Here is a 20,140-nt window from a genome sequence, read left to right on the forward strand (position 1 = left end):
AGTGTGCCTCGTCACATATTCATCAGGCCCCCGAGATCATTCTGCATGGCCTTGAGCCTCGCCTGTAACTCCTTCTTCTTGGCCTCCATCTCCCTCGCCTCCTCCTCCTCCCTCCTCAGATCCTCCACCGTCCACACATCGGCCCCATTCTCCTCCTCCTGCTCCTCCTCATCGTCGTCCTCGTCCATCCAGTCCCGGTTATAGCTCGCCAGCTTCTCCCCCTGTTCCGCCACCTTGGTCTCGTAGTACGCCATGGTCCCCCTGCCCGCGCGGTACCTGCTCCTCAGCTGCCCGATGCGCTCCCTTGCCCCGGGCAGCTCGTACACGCCGCACAGCTTCTCCGCGCCCCGCAACAGCACCTCGACGTCGACGTCCCCGCCCCCCCGGAGCGCCTCGCCGCGCCGCAGCTGCTCGTGCATCTCGCCGCCCAGGACGGCGGCCACGGCCGTGTGCCGCCGCGGGTTGGTCGACCCGCGCGTGGGGGGTCCCGTGGTGACCTCGCCCGAGGCGACGTTGAAGACGGTCCGGCGGCGCTTGGCCTGCTTGGGCTCGTCCGGAAGTGTGTTGGTGGTGGTGGCCGGTGGCGGTGGAGGGGGCACGGAGAAGAGGGCGCGTTCGTGGGATTCGGTGTCGCGGATGAGGGAGGTGATGTCGTGGTTGGCGAGGAGGGCGTTGGTGAAGATCTTGGGAGGCGGGAAGCTGTGGGGGCGTCAGCTAGTGTTTTTTTTTCTGGGGGGTACACCATGGGAGGGAGGGTTGAGGCATACGGGAGGGTGTCAATTCCCTGGCATGAGTAGCCGATTTGCTCGAGGTGGGCTGAGAGGAGCGACATGATTGATGGTGGGGTGCGGTGGATGTTGTGAGGTCGCGTGATGAGGGCGCGCAGTGGTGGATGTTGGGCGACTCAGGAGATGAACGCGTCGCTAGCTCATCCGAATTGAAATGGAACAGTATTCTCGTGAGCTGCTGACTGGGAGCTGGTTCAATGCGAGGTTGGGATGCCGTCGTATCGAGGTTGGTGTTGGTGTAGGTTGAAAACAACCGTCACCCCGCGATTTGACTGTCGTGGTAACAGAGTCCAGACTACAAAGTGGGCCACCTGACAACATCAACCAGTCTCCGTTCCTCGCAACAAAGGATCTCTACTCATAGTAGGTACCATAAGCTATACATGGGCGAAACACCATTAATACATCCTCGTGCTAATTACCTGCTCGGGAGCCTCTCACAACCAGTCCGAGCCCTGACATCCATCTTGCTCCAGTTAGGTAGTCAAAGCTGCTGGTGCAGTTCCGACACTATGGCCTGGCCTGATTCTACCTACGATAGGTGAGTATTCGCGAACTGGCAGTCGACGCATTCACCGAGTGGCAAGCTCCAGGGACTCAAATTGTTCACAACCATCTACTGAACTTCAGATACGGCGAATCCATCTCCGGACCTTTTGACAGTCCCCAATCTCCCATCTTCCAGTCCATTGATTCAACACCAGGCGGAAGTGCAGACTAGGCGAAATCTATGAGGTATCGGGTACGGTATAAGAATGAACTCGCAGAAGGAGACGTGAAGAGGAAAAAAAAGGAAATGAAATGAGATGAGTTGTAAAAAAAAAAAGAAGAGATCCAAAGTCGAGAAAAGATGGGCAGAATTGCTCCCGAGCCGCCGTGAGTGATGCCCCCCGTCTATATAAATGAAAAATTCAATCTCCCCATAATCCCTTTTTATGGTGACTTTTGAATAGTACAGAAACGAAGCATCGTGCTGTGCACGCTTGTTGAGGAAAGGGTTTCTCATGTTGAAAAACAGAAGTGTCCTCGCATGTTGCGCGCGCGCCAAGGGTCGTCTGATGAAGCCCGTCATCGTCACATCGTTATCGTTCATTTCATATGTCATCATCAAATATCATCCCTCCCAGCGTTAGGGCTCAATGCCCAGCCCTTCCCCAAGCCAAGCCTTCATCAAGGGGACTGGCCCATCTCCATGATCTCCATGGTCCAGTAGGGCAGCTCCTGGGCCAGCGACTGGCCTGCCTGGAACTCGTCCTCGCTCGAGTTGGGCTCGTCGAGCTCCTCGATCTGCTCGGGCGGGTCGTGGAACAGCAGGCTGCAGCGGTGCAGGCGCTTGCGCAGGCGGCGCGCGCTGGAGCCCACGTCGTTGACGTCGAGGGGCCGGAAGTCGTCGTCCGAGTCGCTGAGCTCGCTGTGCGTGCGCTTGCCGACGCTGCTGGACATGCTGACGCGGCGGAGGCGCCGCATCTCCTGCTGGCGCTTGAGGAAGATGTCCTCATCGAGGTCGAACTCGGGCTCGTTGTCCGAGACCTCGTTGCTGCAGTTGAGGTTCCGCAGGTCACGCATCATGGAGCGGTCAAGGTCCCGGAAATCCCTGTGCCATGAGCTGGATCGACTCCTGGCTGACTCAATCTCGTATGGGTAGAGCACCTCAAGGGCACCCGAGTTGTCATCCATGGGGTCAATCTCCTCTAGGATAAAATCCCAAAGGAGGGCGGCTGCGGTTGGAGTTCTTATGGGGAGACTGGTGGCTGCTGGCCCCCTTGCTCGCGGTTTCCACGTTCCATTTCTGGGCGCTTTCAGATGGTCATCTTTCTCCGATCCCTCGCTGTCCTCGTCCTCATCCTCGTCCTCGTCCTCGTCCTCGTCCTCATCGTCCTCATCATCCTCATCATCCTCCTCATCTGCATCTGAGTCGTCGGTAGGGGACTGCCGTGTAAGAAACGGCTGGTACCGAGAGTGACCAGCAGGGGGTGCATTAGGCAAGCTCCCAAAGCTGCCGCTCTCAGATGACTCATCATCGCCCGAGTCCCCGTCGGCCGATTCCTCAACGGCCAAGTCCTCGACGGCCGCATCGGACGAGGAGGTCGAGGACCGGGGGCTCAACTGCTCGGGGCCGACGGAGGGCTGGTAGCTGAACTGGTGGCCATTGCCGACGGGCTTGATGTTAGGGTCATCACCGAGGGAGGATACACTTGCGAAGAATGGGTCGTTCTGGTGGCGGGGCTTGAGGCTGATCTTGCGGGAGAATTGGGGGGATGTGGTGGGCGTTTCCGGCGGTGAGGCGGGATCGGCGGTGAAGAGGAGGCTCTGGTTGGGGTGGGAGAGGTTCGGCGTCGACGGCCGCCGCCGGAGGCGCCTACTCCGCGGCATTGCTGCTGGCCGCTCCGCTTGCTGCTACTGGTGCTACTGGTGCTAGTAGTAGCTGTTGCTCCCGCTGACGCGGTGGCACGGGCGGAGCGAGGAAAAACGTATGGTGTTGTGTGGCGGATGGTGTATCAGCGTCTTGCTGGCGGTTGGCCGGGGGCCTCTAGCTGGGAGCTGTCGTGGAACGCTCTTATCCTGGGAGGTGATTGTCGTACAGCACCGGCCTGCGGATCATGGATCTTTGGCTCCTTGTCCGGCTTTGTCCAGGTCGATGATCGAGAGGAGCCAGCCGGGCGTGTGGGGTAACCAGGTATCCGTACTTTGAGAGGCAGAGTGAGGAGTGTGAGTGTGAGAGTGAGTGTGCCACTCAACTGATATGAGAGTGTGTGCGGCGATGGATGAGGGCGGCAGAAGGGCAGGGAAGGAAAAAAAAAAAGCTCAGGGAATTTGGAAAATCAAAAATCAAAAGGAGGCCCTGGTACAGGAATGCCATGTACCTCCATGCAAGGCAGTGGTGGAATACTAGTACTGTACCTCGACTGCCAGCAGAGCATCGCAGATGCAATGCGGCCAGACGGGGAATTGGGAACGGCGAATGGTGGCAGGGAGCGTTGGGGGGTGGAGTTCAACCGCTGTCCAGCGTCCACAGGTGGGCTTCCAGGGCCTTCGCTGTTGTGCTTCAGGCCTCAACGGGCTGCCAATGGAGCCTGGCAGCGCCTAAACCAGGACCCTTCAGCAGGGAGTCGACAATGAGTATCCTTGCGCCTGTGTCTGGGGTCATTATGGGCTCGGAGAGACTCTGGCTCTGATTTCTGAACCTGGGCGCGGTGGCGGCAGCGGCGGCGATGGCGGCGGTGATGGATGCAGCTATCCGCCTCGAGTCCGTCAATCGGCCTCAATGGCAATCTGGCAGACGCCCAAAGAGATCGAGGTCAAAGGCCGGGGAGAGTGGCGTCACCCTGGCCGAGGATGGCAGTTGAGAGGTTGAGAGGTTGAGAGGTCGAGGCGGTCGGTTTCTCCGCGTACTCGTATGGCCATGATAAGGCAATCCGCATCTGTCATCACCTCCCTCGTACCAGTAGCAGTACCTAACTCCTATGTAATTCAGTGCTCCGATCCTGCCCGTGAGCAACGGAAGCGATGCAAGCAATTTGAATGCAAGCCATTCAAGCCATGCAAGGAGACGCCTGTCTCGTCGGACTGCAGCAGCGCCATCACCTCCCGCGCAATCTATTACCTGCTGATCAATCAATGTCCCATAGGCTATACTGTGTACTAGTAGCAAGCTTGTCGTCCCTGTCCGGGGGGGTTGATCAGTGGTGAATCGAGCTGGACGGCCAAACAAACAGCTCCCAATGGTGCAGTAAAAGTCCCCCAGTTCAGTTGCAATGGTGTGACTGTTGTGCAACCACTCCAGCACGCCTACACCTCCCCGCTGTTTGCTGTCGTTGGATGCTCTGGGCGGCGAATCTGCGATGCTGAACTGTCGGAACACTAGCAATCCCAGTCGCAATCCCATCTGCTGTGGCGGATTTGAGCTGTGTGTTTGTTTGGTTTGCGCCTGTGTATGTGTGCGTCTGTGCGTCTGTGTGTTGTGGAGGAGGCAGATTGGGCGAGTCGGTACGAAGCATCGTGTTGCCGTCGCAAGACACGGATATGGCACATGGCCACCACCCAATATACCAGTACTCTGAGTACACGCCAGGTACTACTTCACGTTTCCTGGTAGTAGATACCTGTGCGGTAGTTGAGCCACCTCTCCCATATGCATACCTCTTCAATGCTGAAGTTTCTCCATTTCTAGATGTCGCGTGCTGTTGTGGCACAATGTCATTGTGCCCAGCCCACCCACATCACAGTCGTCGTACTTGAACCTGTTTGGGCATCAAGAGCAGAATAATTCATGTACTCTATAGATAATATTATTACCTTAGCAATCCATGGACTATATGATATGATCAGATGCCAAGATTATATAGATGGATGGATGGTCTTTTAAGCAATGACTAGCCGCATGAGGTATGAAGCCAGCAGCGGGCGGTGGTTTCGGCGAGGAACCGCAGCCTATTCACTAGGTACTACTGACTGAACTCGTATACGCTGAATAGTTCTTCTTCTCTGTTAACAAAAAAGGAACTATAAGGACAAGAAGAAGGGCGATATACCTGATGATTGTATCTAATAATTACTGCAGTACAAGGGCATTATGAATCAGTTGGGAACATGATTAGCAGTACTACTGCTATTCGTACAGGTGCCATCGCAACGCCACCTGCGGGTGGGCAAGAAGACTAGACGTGGCCATCAATGCAGTAGCACCGACCTCAGAGCGAGTCACCTGAAGGGCAAAGGTACATTTTCGGTGAATGTTGTGGAAACTGTGTCATGGCCACAGAGATGGAGGATGGATGGCACATGGCTTCCAAACTCCCAACAAGTTGCCCGTAGAAGTCGCTCCCGTCGCCTGTGGCTTCGTGGCAGGCCTCGGATCGGCGGAATGAATTTCCGGTTCATCCCATTCCCTCACAGGCATTGCAGTCGCTCACAGGCCGGGGACCCACACCAACCAGGACGGGAGATGTAGCCGCGCGCATCATCGCGACATCCATTTCTTGGAACTCCGACTCCAACCTGCATTTCCAACATTTTCAACAATCACAGATCCACCCTCCCGATTTCCTGATACTCGGCACGAAAACATATCTCTTCCCACTCGCCCGCCGCTCGCGCTCCCAGTCCCGGACACCCTCTCGACTGTTGTCTCCAGCCACAGAAAGGTTCCCAGGCGGACCACGGGCCGACCATGAATCCCGCCCAAGGACAGCTGCCCGCCCAGGCCCAGGGCCAGGGCCAGCCACAGCAGCAACAGACGTCGGTGGCACCAGGGACTCAACAGCCGCAGTCGACATCGCCGCTGGCAAACCTATTCCAACCTAGCCAGATTCGACAGCTTACAATCTTGAGCGAGGAAGAGAAGACAAAATACATTGCCGGCCTCGAAGGTCTCTGGAATAAGATTAAGAGCTCTCCGCCCCAGAGCAACGAATACAAGCAGGCCACCGAGAAGATCATGAACTTTTCCCGGATGTTGCAGAGTAAGATTCAGCAGCGCCAGGTCCATATCCAACAGCACAGACAGCAGCAGATGCAGCACCATCAACAACAGCTGCAACAGCAGCAGCAACAACAGCAGGGCAAGCAAACACCGCAGCAACAAGCCCAGCAACGCCCACAGTCTCAGGGGCAGCCTCAGCAGCAGGGGCAGAACCAGCAGAACCAGCAGCCCCAGCAGCCCCAAGTTCCTCGGCCTCCTTCGGCAACTCAGCAGCCCCTAGCACAAGCTCCTCCTCAGACACAACCCCAGGGTCAGCAGCAGGGCCAGCAGCAGGCCGGGGTGAACGCCAGGCCCGTCCCTAATACTACTGGTCCTGCTACCGCCAGGGGAGGACAGCCCCAGCAACAACAAGGTCCAGCCCAGGTCAACAAACTACCCGATAGTATTGCGAACCATCTGAGGAGTATCCAGTTCAAGATACCGCCAGAGCTCAAGGACAAGCCTCAAGCTGAGGCAGCCAAGTACATGCAAGACATTCGCGCAAAATATGGCCGCGCGCTTCTCTCGATTGAGAACTCTAAGAGCAAAATGAGGGCCATCGAAAGACAAATTGCCTTGAAAGAGTCCCAGGGTAACCCCTTCACAGAGGACGAGCTCAAGATGATCAACGAAAACAAGGCAGCGCAGGCCAAAATTTACACCGATGCCTCCAGGTGGTTGGAAAGCTTTCGAAAGCAGCACGTTGATATGCAGAGTGGCCAGAGCGGCTCCCAGCTATCAGCCCAACCGTCACAGGGGAACTCCCAGAGCGCCCAAGCCAGCAACCAGAGCGTAGCGGCAAATCAGCAGCAGCCGGCGGCAGCTGGTGGCAGCAGAGCGTCGCCCGCGAACGGTACCACGCCGAATCCCCAGGCCCCGAATCGAAATGCGCCCAACGCCTCACAGCAGGTGCAGCCCCAGCTCCAGGCTCACAAATCTGAGCAGGCACCGCCAACACCTGTCAACAGTGTCCCGGTGAGCCAGGCCCCACCATCTGGAGCTCAAGGAGCTGGTCGTGTCCAGACTTCGGGATCTTCGACCCCCGTTGCCCCCGGCCCTGGCCGAGCACTCAGTCATTCTGCCGCCATGTCCCTTGCCAACCAACGCGCAGCTACCACCGCGGGAAATGCACAGGCACAGGCACAGCAACCAACTGTAGGAACTCCTTCCTCAGCCGGTCCAGTGATGCCTCCTCAGCCGTCGACCTCACAAGGCTCACAGCAACCTCAACCTCAACTACAGCAGCAGATGCCCCAGCAGCAACAGCAACAGCCGCAGCCGCCGCCTTCCCAGCAGCAGCAGCAGCAGCAGCAGCACGGCCATCCTCATGCGCACCCGACTCAACCGCAAACGGCCATGCACTCCAAGATGCCGATACCGAAACAGCTGCCAGAGAAGGCTACAGCTGTCCCCCAGGGTGTCGCTCTAGGCGGTGGCGTTAAGGGCAACCGGCCAACCTTTAACCAAGGTACTGGCACCATGGGTAGCGCCTTGCATCAGCCCGCGATTAACAGGATTCCCGCGTACAACAACGAGGCGGAGGGTGATCATGTATTGAGCAAGAAGAAGCTAGACGAGTTGGTGCGTCAAGTCTGTGGAGGGTCATCAGATGGTCAGGAGGGGAACCTCCTCACGCCCGAGGTTGAAGAGGTACATCCCACTCCAGTACTTTGGATTTGTTAGTTGCTAATGACTTTCTCAGAATGTCTTGAACATGGCCGATTCATTTGTCGACAATGTTCTACATGCCGCGTGCCGAAATGCCAAGGAGCGTGGATCCAAGGTGCTGGAGATCCGCGATATCCAGCTTGTTCTTGAGAGGACGTACAACATCCGCGTCCCCGGCTACTCGTCCGATGACCTCCGCACCGTCCGCAAGGTCCAGCCGTCGCCAGGTTGGATCGCCAAGATGAGTGCCGTTCAGGCAGCTAAGGTGATGCCAGGCAAGGGCGAGTGATGGTGAGAATGCTATGATGCCGGATAATGCTAAGAAGAAATTGGTTTTCTGGTCTGACAGAAGATGTAATAGGGTTGCTATTTTGACATTCGGCGTTGGTGGTTCTTACCTGCAACAGGTCAAGAGAACGGTTGTGGCGTAAGGCGCTGGGGTTTTTGAGCATCTTGTGAATCCCTTAGGGACACGAGAAAGACGATGAGTTATGTGGCCAATTCAAAACGGTTCTATCCCGTACACGAAATCCCTCCTATAGGAGTGATATTTGCTTTAATGTTGGGCACCATCTGTGAATACGAAGCTGTCGAGCCCTACTGCGTTGTCTATGCGTATCTGGGTCACGAGGAATATATTAGAACTTTGGGCACCTTCCACACCAGACTTTATGCCGGTCCCCGAAGATGACTCGTAATGGTGCACTATTAAGAAAGAAATCGACATTGTGATGAGAGTGATAAAGTCGTTGTCTAGATTCCAGTCGGCATGATGCTTTAGCATTGAATGATGTTCTATCAGGGACTCGGCTGAGTGACATCCTCCCCGGCGCTGCATAAGGTAGCTAGCGCAGTACCTCGCCGCCGGATCAGTTAGCGCACATTCTGTTGTCAGGTTCTTGGGCAGAGCTCAAGGCATCACTTGGACAACGTCACTCCTGCTCCTTGGGACCCCCACAACGCGCCTCTGCACAGCACAAGACACCCGGCACAAAGCCGCTGCACAACTGAGCGCCACCAGAGAGGTACTCGGTACATTAATTTCTCCCACACCGCTGCAGAGACCCAAGTATCAATACCCACAGCACCTCAGCTGGCAGCTTGGGAACCTCGCCTGACCAGCAGCGCTCACTGGGAAGCTCGAACCTTCTTTGCACCCCAAACCCAAAGACGCAAACGCAGCATCATCACCATCTCAGCCTTCGCTCTCCAGGTCGCCTCGCATCACCAAACGATAACGGTGCAATCAAGCTCATCTGCCACCATCATCATTTGATCGGCCGTGGCCTGGGCAGCCACCCGTACCACAGACACCAGCGATCCAGGTTCCAGCGCGACTCGCTCCGATCGATTGACGCCCTTTGTCATCACCACCACCACCACCAGCAGGCACCCCCAGCAACCACAACCCGCCTCCACCCGCCCACTACCGAGACGCAGAATACTTGTCCTAGAAAAGCCAGGTATCTGTCTCACCGGCCGCCGCCATGCCCGGCAAAACGCCCCAGAGGAACGGCAACAAGCCCGTTGAGAACGGCCTCAGAAACAACAAGGACGTCGAGGGTGGCAAGAGCAAGAGCAAGAAGGCCGCTACGGACGGCGACGAGGAAATGACGGTCGTTGTTCCCCCTTCAAAGGCCTCGAAGCAGTCGTCAGCACCGCCGGCTGACGCTGACGGCGACGTCTCCATGGGTGATGAGGACAAGGGTGAGGATACCGCCGCCAAGGTCGATCCGGCCGTGCAGGCCATCGCAGGTACGTTTCCCAACGGCAACAGCTCACGCAGCTTCGTATTACAGTGCACCTGCTCACAGCTACTCTCGCAGATATCAAGAGCAACTTTGCGCTGCTAGATCGCGCCGTTGCACTTTTCGACGCCAGATTCTCCCTCCGTGCCCTCCGATCCATCTCCCTCATCCGCAAACGCCTGTCGCCCGATGTCATCGCCCAGGCTATTGTCGATACCTTCCCCGCAACAGTCGCCTCGGGCAACATTGCAAAGAACCTGCTCGTTGCCATCGGCCGCGAGAGCATGCCGCTCGGCAAGTCACCCAGTTCCGAGATGGAGGTCGACAGCGACGCCAAGCCGGCCAAGAATGGCTCCAAGAAGGAGGTTAAGGAGATCATCCCCGAGATTGACATTTTCCTTGGCATCCTCATCCAGGTCTACCTGTTTGACACGAAGCAGTACAAGAAGGGTGCCGAATTCTCGGAATATCTGTCTGAGCGGATTCAGGCCCTCAACCGCCGCACATTAGACTCGCTTTCCGCCAAGGTGTACTTTTACTTCTCCCTCTTCTGCGAGCACATGGACCCGCTGCCCCCGTCTCCTGAGTCACCCATCGTCGCCATCCGACCGACTCTGCTCGCAGCTCTCCGGACCGCCGTCCTGCGCAAGGACATTGATACACAGGCTTCGGTCATTGTTCTGCTCCTGCGCAATTATCTACTGACCTCGCACATCAACCAAGCCGATCTTCTCGTCTCGCACACTCAGTTCCCCGAGAATGCCGTCAATAATCAGGTCGCCCGGTTCCTGTACTACCTGGGCCGCATTCGCGCGATTCAGCTCCGATACACCGAGGCACACGAACACCTGACTGCGGCCACGCGCAAGGCGCCCGGGAGCAACTGCGCCCTGGGTTTCTCGCAGACTGCCACCAAGCTTCTTCTAGTTGTTGAGCTACTCATGGGTGACATTCCCGAGCGCTCTACTTTCCGCCAGCCGAACATGGAGGACGCGCTTCACCCGTACCTGTTGCTGGTCCAGGCTGTGCGCGTTGGTGACCTCGAGAACTTTGAGACGACAATTGCCGACCACGCCGACACGTTCCGCCGAGACGGCACCTACACCCTGATCCTGCGCCTACGCCAGAACGTCATCAAGACCGGCATCCGCATGATGTCGCTGTCCTACTCGAGGATCTCGCTGAGGGACATCTGCATTCGCCTGCACCTTGGTAGCGAGGAGTCAGCCGAGTACATTGTTGCCAAGGCCATCCGAGACGGCGTGATTGAGGCAACTCTGGACCGAGAGAGGGGATTCATGAAGAGCAAGGAGGTGGGCGATGTGTACGCCACGCGCGAACCTGGGGAGGCGTTTCACGACCGTATCCAGGCCTGCCTGGCGCTGCATGATGAGAGTGTCAAGGTAGGCAGTCTCCCCATCGACTTTCCACCCCATTTACTGACAAGACCACAGGCTATGCGTTTCCCAATGAACCAGCATCGCCTTGAGCTCAAGAATGCCCAGGAGGCCCGTGAGCGTGAGCGTGAGATGGCGAAGGAGATCCAAGATGGTGACTTGGACGAGGACGACCTCGGTGGGGACTTTGAGGGCATGTAAATTCTACAAACTTTGTGTCACTACCTACGGCATCATAACTACACGGGGGACGGAAAGCGGAGGACGGGCTCTCTGCGGTATAGGTGCACACCTTACCGCAAGCATGTGCCCTTCCCCTCCATATTGCACGTCGAACCTCATAGGGCTCGACTTGGTCTGGGGATCACTTAGAGTTCCCCGGCGCTTGAAACCACTCTCCCTTGGCGCTGGTCTATGTGGATTGGGATGGGCGGACAGGATGATAGACGCGTGGAGGTATGCATCTTTAATCCTCTTTTGTTTCGTTCAGTCGTCATTTTTTTGCCTTACATGGAGGCGAGCTGCCTCTGCTATGTACAAGATAGGACCGCGCGGGCGAAGACGATGGTGGAATTTAGTGATTTGTCTCTTGATTGTCCGTTTTGGGGCCTTCGACGTGATGTATTCCTTGTCCGCAACGTGCCTTATATCGAGTCTGGGTTACCATCGCCTATTCCCGAATGCTAATTATATGTTGACAAATCAAGCGGCAGTCCGGTGCCTAGAACTGTTGAAGGTACTTGAGCTGCCCCTGATTCGTGACGTTGTGGTACCTCCATCAGGTCTGCTACCCTGAACGAGGTGGTATATCTAGTGCATATCAGCGAGGTCATGCCTCATAGAATACTAGGTTTCTAAGTGGTAGTTATAGAGGCTTATTTGAAGATGTATGTCTTTCTCTTCATCGATATTCGCTGAAAACTGTGCAGTCGGTGGTGGATGGTACATGTACTGTGGTGAATGGCTTAGGAGTATCCATGAGCTGCCCAGACCATGAGCCATCTGTCAATAGACATCGCCATAGCAATCATTACGTATTCGAATACTACCTAGTTACTACGGTAGCTATCCCGCAAAATACTATGAATACCGGTACCGAATGTCAAGTCAACGGCAACTACATATACAGCTGCAACGGTAGAATCAACCCCACGCCCAACGGTCGAACCCCCAGACTGGCGACGCCGTCCTCATTCTTCCGTCACCTTCCACCCTCCTCCATATGACCCTGCACGCCCTTCCAGCATTGACTCACAAGTCAATCCTCCCATCACCAAGTCACGCCCCAAGACGATGTGGACCGCAGTCGATCCCTCAGCCCTATGCTAAACGCATGAAAACTAGGCACTTGGCAGTCTCGGACATTTCCCATTCTGTGCGTCTTTGCGACCGTTGCGCCGGAGTGGCTGCGCCCTTGGAGTTGACATTGTGCATATGCATGCATGCAGCCTGTCGAGATCGGCATTGGGGGGGGCGTCACGGCAAGGTTGGAGCTCCAACGTCTATTATTCCTACATATACTATGACTCTGGGATGAATTAGGATGGGATATAAAACACTGCGCCGACTCTGTCCATCCGAATAAGACAAAAACCAGCATCAAGCATCTATTCACCACTTACTCTAGCCACCATGGCCACCGCTACCCAACTCCAACTCACCTCCCCCTCACTCACCGTCCACCAACCCAAGGATGATAACACCGTCGTCGATATGGATGAAGCCATCCGCCTCGCTGGTCTCTGCCGTACATCTCTAAACGACCTCGCCCAGAACCTGCCTACCCTGGATACCTCCCACCCGTACACGGCCGACGAGATCCTCGCCCTGCCTCTGACGCAGCACCGCATCGCCGATGACTTGCACAACTTGCCGCGTCGAAAATCATCGCGCCATCCGTTGGCTCAGGCCGTCGCCGCTCTGCTAGACCCTTCGCACGAGGGCTCTTTGACTGCCGTCATTCGGTACGATGCCGACCGGGTGCGCCTGCGTGGATGGGCCGCTCTGCAGCGTACATACGACCGGCTGGTGGCCACCAAACGCAACGGGCATACCACCATGGGGATGACGGGCGGAGCACCCCCCGGTGTCCTCTCCCCGGTGTGGTCCAGCCGCATCATGTCCCAGGGACCTTGGGACCCGTCAAAATACCCCGTGTCGACCGACGGCGTCTCGGCCATCCCCATGCCCGTCAAGGTCGCCCAGGAGATGGACCTGGCTCCCTTCCTAGGCCACCTCGAGCGTGGCGGAACACACGAGCTTCGAGGTGATGAGGGAGGCTTTGAGCTCGATGGCGGAAGGGGTGAGCCTTACTACGGTACCAAAGGTGCCGAGTTCCGCAAAGGCGTCGTGTACGAGGACGGCAGGATGGATCTGTGCAAAATGGTTGTCGGACCAGACCACATCTGGCGCCTGATGGACAGCTTGCGGAGCAATATCTTTGTGCGACACTTCCTGCTGGGCAACAATATCATCGGGCCCACGGGAGCGGAGGCTATTGCTGATTTTGTCACTGAAATCCCGGACCGGATGGATACTTGGTATCTCGCGGGCAATTGCATCGACGGGCCCAGCTTCAAGATCCTCGCTGATGCTCTGGTCAAGTCGCCCGCCGTCACCAATATCTGGTTGAAACGGAATCCACTTGGCCCCGGCGCTGCTCATGATCTGTTCCGTCTCATCACCGAGACTAAGAATCTGCGAACCCTGGATCTCGACCAGGCCGAACTGGGGGACCAAGGCGTTGCCGAGCTCTTCACCAAGCTAGCCGCCTACCAGGTCCCCGATGGAACCAAGTTGCCCCTGCGACACATCTACATGAACGGCAACGGCATTTCCACCAAAGCTGCCACTGCCATCGGGGAGTTCCTTCAGTCTCCCTACTGCGGGATCACGTCATGGTACATGTCCGGTAACCCACTTGGGGACGAAGGCGCACAGTTACTAGCCTCCGCACTACCCAAGGCACCGTATCTCACGCGACTGTTCTTACAATCAGTCGGCGTCAGCACCAAAGGTGCCATTGCGCTCTGCGAGGCTCTAGCTGGACATTCGGGCATCCAGGCCATAGACCTAGGGCAGGCATATACCACCGAGGATCTCGGTCAGGCATACAACTACATCGAGGAGGGGGCATTGCCTGCTATCTCGAAACTGCTCAAGCAGGCACCTCACCTGGAGTACTTCAATCTCGCCCACTGCCCCATACCGCCCCCCAGGCTGCGTGAGCTGTCATCGGCCATCCTCCAGAGCCCATCTCTGCTGTATTACAGCGCCATCTCCATCTTGCCCGATCTCGAGAGCCCCAACATGACCTTCACTCCCTCGCGCGATCAGGCATTCCACGACCCGGGGACCCGCTCAGCGGCCCAGATCCGGACGGCCAAGGCTATCCGGGAGCACCTCGAGGGTAACGTGCGGGCCAGGTACGGCGAGGATGTGACGTACACGCAGTTCATGGAGGAGGAGAAGCGATGGCTGGTCAACGACCGGAACGACGTGCGCAAAATTGACAGCGTGTACCGTAATCGTGACGCCGGGCTGGCTCGGCGCCGGCTGATGACCCTAGTGAAGGAGTGGGATGACGGCGACGACACGCTGGACCGCGTCCAGAATGCAGTTGGGCCAGTCTGCACACTGCGCCGCCGCTGATCCTGTGTTGGAGGGGCTGATGACCGACCGATACGAGGATCGAGATTTACTGTTTTTTCGCCCTAGTAGTGCATATTTAGTTCGAGAATGAGAAAACCGTGATTTTAAAGATCGTGTAGGACTAGAGACGAAGTGTACACGGATACCTTGGTGGTGAATTGATGGCAGCAACACGTGACGACGCGATCGCTAAGTACCTTCCTTAGGTACTCACCTTGTCGTGAGGTAGGATCCTGCCTCTGGTCGCTCCTTCTATAGTATTGCCCACTCCTGCAGTCTGTACATTAGGTACTCACAGCTTTCGCCTGTTCAACTACACCATGATTGAATAATGAAATACTCGCTTCTCTCGTCGCTGCTGCAACCGCCAACTCGCTCAAAGATTGAAATGCTAATACAGGACGCGCCCCCACTAGAACGCCACGTCTTGACTTTAATACCTGTTAGTACGAATATAAACCCACCGCTCCGACGTCCGTGCTTCCACTCCCTCGACTCGCCGAGTAATGCCTCCGAAGCGCAAACAACCTCCCACCACCACCTCTCCCGACGCAAATACCCCAGCGACGCGTCCCGCAACGCGCCACACGCCCGTATACCCGCCAGTGCCACCAACTGCCGCCCCTCGTCCGCAGTCGCGCGTCCCTGTCCCCCAATACTATCCCATAGCCCAACGGCAGGACACGAACAAGACGACGCGCGCGCGCCCTCAGGCAGCGCCACCACCACCCACGACGCAGCCCGCTGCATCGCAGGCGCAGGCGCAGGCGCAGACTTCCCCGCCAGGTGGCGGTCGTGGCGGCCCCGCGCCCAACGACAAGATGCGCACCTCCGACCTCGTCGCGCCCGAGATCACGTACCACGTGCCGCACGCCCACCAGTCGCCCGGGCACTTCTCGTCCCTCGTGCGCCCGCATGGCCCGTCCGCCCAGCCGCCGCCCGTTGGGACCAGGCTTCCCCCGCCGGTCGTGACACCCGTGCCGCCGCCGAAACCCCCAGCGCTGTCGTCGGGTACGGCGCCTGACCGCTCGCTGCAGCCGCCACCGCGGGCAGACCGCAACATTGATAAGGTCGTGTTGGGGGACTTGTGCTTCCGGACCTGGTACCCGAGCTATTATGGCAAAGAGCTCCTCGGCGATCTGGGGCTGGGCAGTGGCAGCAACGCCAAGGGCGGGAAGGCCGAGGATGGGGGCAAGGCGTCATCGTCTAAGCGAGACCGCGAACAGCATCACCACCCCGTCCTCGAGAGGCTGTACGTGTGTCCCAGCTGCTTCAAGTACTCCAAGGAGCTGGTAGCGTGGTGGGGCCATGTGCGGGTGTGCGAGCGCAAGGGCAAGGTGCCCGGGCGCAAGGTCTATGTCCATCCCCAGGGGAGGCGTAAGGTGCTGGTGCCCCAGGGCGGTCCCAAGGGTATGGGCCCGAAGCGCAGGCGCGGGGATTCTGGTGTACGGTACGTGGAGCAGACGATACAGGATGATGGCGAGTGGAGCATATGGGAGGTTGACGGGGAGAATGACCGGGTAAGCTGATGGAACATGCGCGCCTACGACTGCGCTCGAGTTTGCACATGGCTAACTGGACACAGTTGTTCTGTCAGAACCTGTCACTGTTCGCCAAGCTCTTCCTCGACAACAAGTCCGTCTTCTTCGATGTGACGGGATTCAACTACTTCCTCCTCATCTACACGCCACCACATGTGAAGCTGCCCGGTGGGGTGCGCGACCATATGGTGGACCCACCGCAGCCCCAGATTGTAGGATTTTTCTCTAAAGAGAAGATGTCATGGGACAATAACAATCTCGCATGCATCCTCATCTTTCCCCCATGGCAGCGCAAGGGTCTAGGTGGGCTTCTTATAGGTGCATCCTACGAGATCTCACGGCGCGAGGGCGTCCTCGGGGGGCCTGAGAAACCCATATCAGAACTGGGTAGGAAAGGCTACAAGCGTTTCTGGGCGGGGGAGATTGCACGATGGCTGCTGAGCCTGGATGCCGCGGCTCGGGAGGGCGGCGGTGCGGAGGGGGAGGTGGTCGTGGACGTCAAGGACTGCAGCGAAGCTACGTGGATTTCGCTCGAGGACTGCCTTGGTGTTCTCCGGGAGATGGACCTGGTGGAGGACGCGGGTGTTGGACCAGGCAAGCCGGAGAAGATGGACACGGAGGGAGACGAGGAGGCGGCAGAGGCACAGGAATCCGCGGAGCCAGGGGCTCAGGGCGAGGTCAAGTCACCAGAGCCGTTGCAGGTCAGACAAGTGCCCCGGGTCAAGGTAGACAAAGAGGCAGTGCGCCGGTATGTGGCCAGCCACCGGCTCAGCCTGGAGAGGACATGCGACCCCAACGGGTTTGTGGAGGGGTATGCCATGAAGGAAGCCAAAAGCGAGAAGGATGAGGACGGGATGGAGGAGTAACTAGTGTTTTTTTTTTCTTGTTGTAGCGATATGATACCCAATTTGACGAATTACGCAATGGACAATGGACCTGATACATACGATTCAAAGATGCTTTCGATATTCTCCTAGGTGTTGTAGTGGTTATGAGATACCCTGCGTCAAACCCATCACTTCCAACATACCTAGCTATACCAGAAAAGGCGTGCGAGAAGCGACACTGTACAGCCGAGTGCAGGTAATGGACTTGCGTATCCCACCAAACTTATCGGTTCTGCTATTCTGATCTAACGGGTCACGCGTCAACGGCGGGTGTCTAGAGCCGACGGGGATTCAACCTGTGACGTATCCGGGGAATCACAACACCAAAAGTCGGGGTCGAAGAATCGGGCCACCAGCAACCCCGGCATATGCCACAAGGCAAGAAAACTCAATTTCTCCAATAAGAAATAGAATGCGAGGCTCGAGCTGGCGAATGATAGAGGCCCGATGCTGTCGCCGTCCTAGATGGAGGGAAGTGGGTGACGTTCTACGTAAGCTCGCTGGCTAGCCCCAATGCAAGAGCCAAGTTGGGAGACTACACGGAGCTTGTCTGGACGGCCAGCCCACTGGGCGACGAAACCAGGCAGACTGGCTATAAACCCAATTCCCCTCTCCTCTTGTCTGGAATCGCTCTCGATTGCGCCCCCTCCGGACGACTTTGACCGTTCATGTCGTGGCCTTTCGTGTTTGTCGTCGTTCATACTAGCACAACATGAGGTATACATGACCTATCGTTGCATCGAACACGATTGCATGTGCGCAACAAGACCAGCGGCCTCCGAGAAATTATCGGGCAAGCCACGCTCTGTTCTTTCCCTGTCCCAATCCAGTGTCTCGGCACGTCCAGGACCCCTGTCCACCGACGTGTTCGGGAATGCAGCCCACGGCGTGTGTGGCAGATCGGCTGCCACCCACCACCACAGACACAAGACACAACCCGCCGGGCCCCCCCCCTGTGCGATTTTCACCATGTGTCATTTTGAGCCTCAGGCAGGGCGTGCGCTGAATTTCAACTTCATCCCCTAGGATGTGAGGCACTTGATGGAAAAAAAAAAGCACAATCAGGTCGTCCGGCGGGTCCGCAATTTGCAGCTCGTAAGATCCTCGTCATCTCTCACCGTATATTTTTTTTTTTTTTGGCATCAGTATCAGGCAAAGTTGTCCTTCTTCAAATTGAAGAACAGAGTTGCCAGTAGCACAAAACCCTACCTTGTTGCCGGTTGCACTCTTTCGGATGACTCGCGTATTAATACGGCTCTTCTCCAAAACTTTCGGCATCTCCAACTACTAAGCCTTCTCCCTGAGACATCCCCGGCCGGGTGCCAATTTGCACACAGGCCGGCCAGGAGATTCCAGGAAAGAAAGGGCCGTCGCAAAAGTCGCAGAAGCAACCGAGGAAAATTTTTCATCGTCAGACGAGTGCTGCTTGCTTGGTTGCGCCCCCAAAGTGGGTGGTGCCTTGCTCCCGCTGGCCGCTGATGCCATTTCGGAACGGCCCACACCCAGCCAGGCGAGAAGCGAGAAGCACCCACGCCTCATTTTCCCCCTTTGGGCCACCGCACGCCCCCCTTCTGCAGCGTCCATTGGTCAGACCGCCCGGCTGGGAAGAGCTTCGCGGACCGGGGGGAGTGCAAACGCAGGCCGCGGCGCCGCGCGCGCAAGAGGCGAGCTGTTCTTTGTCTCACCAGGGCGCAGGTCTGAGGCTGGGCCCAAGGGGACGGGGAGGGGTTTTGCGCCCTGGGATTTTGCTTCGAAGCTTGGAAATCCAGTGCAATCAGCCTCTCGTCCCCCAATTGTCGTGTTATCGTGATGCTCGTAGCTGTCTCTGTCCCTCAAGCGAGAGAGAGACCGGACCCTGATGGCGAGGCTCGGTTGCACCGGGCTGCCCAGGGGGCTGGGTCGGCGTAAACGGGAAATATAGAGAGATTGGCGTCAGGCATGGTTGAGCCGAGTCAACTGACGTCGCGTCCTCTGATCCCTCCCAGGAGCCGGCCAGCCACCGTCGCCAGGGTGCAGCACCAGACAGCCGAGGAGCATCATGCAGCACCTCCAAAAAAACATCTCTCTCCTAGGGCTGGGGATCGAGGAGGGCATCCGCTTCTTATAGCCGCGAGTGTGTGTGTGCGTGCGCGCGCCTCTTGTCCATCTGCCCTCTGATGACTGCACTCATTCCAACAAGGCCAGTGAAGTCTTTGCCCGTAACAAAGTACCGCCTGGGAGCTCTGTCTCGCCCTTATCAGCCCCATCGCAGAGACTATTTTCACAGGCATGGATGCTCGCTTGATCCACTCACGTGCCAATTCGGCCGGTTGATTCGTTCTGCTGGGGCGTCTGGGAGCTGCTAAGTGGGGGTCCGCGCCCGTGGGGGCACATGGTACGTTGTACCTCTCTTCATAGCCTGGTGATGGGAAAGCAACAGGTGTCAATTTGACGCGAGTTCTCCTAGTACTTTGTAATTACTCCGTAGTTTTGATGGCTATTTGAGGGCCTTTGTGGCTAATGATAATAAGATGGCTAATGATATCACGGCTCATTCTTCGTAAACAGAGTAATAGGACTGCCGCTCGAGATGATTCTCTTTGACTCGAAGTCGATATCTGCTAGCTTGTCCGTGCAAGGGATAGGCTGGCGGGCAGCCGCCTCGTGGGAGCATATGACGGGGCCAAGAGGAAACCAAGCACAATAATGAGGTTATTAGTTATACTGGAGTATTATTGCGCGGCGACTTAACGATAATATCCGTACGAGTACTCCGTATCCGTAGTTATGGCGACTCTGTAACATGCCATGAGAGGTGTGTCTCTTACAGTTGGCTGTCGTGATATGTGCCCCACCCCACCCTCTTACCAACGGGTAGGTGATTCACATTGTTTAATGTCTCTGCCGGGAACAGGGATCGCGCATCGGTCCCTTCAAAGCAAAAAAAACTGAGCTTGAGCTATCGGAGCTTGTTGGTCGCAACCTCAGGCGATCACAATCCAGAAAAAAAAAGACCTCCC

General features: G+C 56.9%; 6 protein-coding genes across 6 annotated transcripts; 4 read left to right on the top strand and 2 right to left on the bottom strand.

Moving 5' to 3' along the window:
* Positions 1 to 11: 11 nt before the first annotated feature.
* On the bottom strand, positions 12 to 832 carry ACO1O0_007518 (DASH complex subunit Spc34; the record flags this gene model as incomplete). Its single annotated transcript, XM_083196890.1, has 2 exons — positions 12 to 699; positions 768 to 832. 2 exons carry the CDS (start codon positions 830 to 832, stop codon positions 12 to 14), a joined length of 753 nt encoding a protein of 250 aa, XP_083048098.1.
* Positions 833 to 1,958: 1,126 nt separating this feature from the next.
* Positions 1,959 to 3,161, bottom strand: ACO1O0_007519 (uncharacterized protein; the record flags this gene model as incomplete). Its single annotated transcript, XM_083196891.1, has 1 exon — positions 1,959 to 3,161. The coding sequence occupies one exon, from the start codon at positions 3,159 to 3,161 to the stop codon at positions 1,959 to 1,961; it is 1,203 nt and encodes a 400-aa protein (XP_083048099.1).
* A 2,797-nt stretch (positions 3,162 to 5,958) lies between these two features.
* TAF12 (transcription initiation factor TFIID subunit A-domain-containing protein) lies at positions 5,959 to 8,206 on the top strand (the record flags this gene model as incomplete). Its single annotated transcript, XM_083196892.1, has 2 exons — positions 5,959 to 7,899; positions 7,952 to 8,206. 2 exons carry the CDS (start codon positions 5,959 to 5,961, stop codon positions 8,204 to 8,206), a joined length of 2,196 nt encoding a protein of 731 aa, XP_083048100.1.
* Positions 8,207 to 9,404: 1,198 nt separating this feature from the next.
* On the top strand, positions 9,405 to 11,263 carry RPN3 (proteasome regulatory particle lid subunit RPN3; the record flags this gene model as incomplete). The annotated part of the gene is made up of 3 exons (XM_083196893.1): positions 9,405 to 9,672; positions 9,744 to 11,068; positions 11,120 to 11,263. The coding sequence occupies 3 exons, from the start codon at positions 9,405 to 9,407 to the stop codon at positions 11,261 to 11,263; spliced, it is 1,737 nt and encodes a 578-aa protein (XP_083048101.1).
* A 1,431-nt stretch (positions 11,264 to 12,694) lies between these two features.
* ACO1O0_007522 (uncharacterized protein) lies at positions 12,695 to 14,713 on the top strand (the record flags this gene model as incomplete). The annotated part of the gene is made up of 1 exon (XM_083196894.1): positions 12,695 to 14,713. The coding sequence occupies one exon, from the start codon at positions 12,695 to 12,697 to the stop codon at positions 14,711 to 14,713; it is 2,019 nt and encodes a 672-aa protein (XP_083048102.1).
* A 506-nt stretch (positions 14,714 to 15,219) lies between these two features.
* SAS2 (acyl-CoA N-acyltransferase) lies at positions 15,220 to 17,120 on the top strand (the record flags this gene model as incomplete). The annotated part of the gene is made up of 3 exons (XM_083196895.1): positions 15,220 to 15,340; positions 15,383 to 16,233; positions 16,299 to 17,120. The coding sequence occupies 3 exons, from the start codon at positions 15,220 to 15,222 to the stop codon at positions 17,118 to 17,120; spliced, it is 1,794 nt and encodes a 597-aa protein (XP_083048103.1).
* Positions 17,121 to 20,140: the final 3,020 nt, after the last annotated feature.

Source organism: Amphichorda felina (assembly GCF_050947745.1).
Source record: "Amphichorda felina strain 45539 chromosome Unknown scaffold_7, whole genome shotgun sequence".
NCBI classification, from domain to species: Eukaryota; Fungi; Ascomycota; class Sordariomycetes; order Hypocreales; family Bionectriaceae; genus Amphichorda; species Amphichorda felina.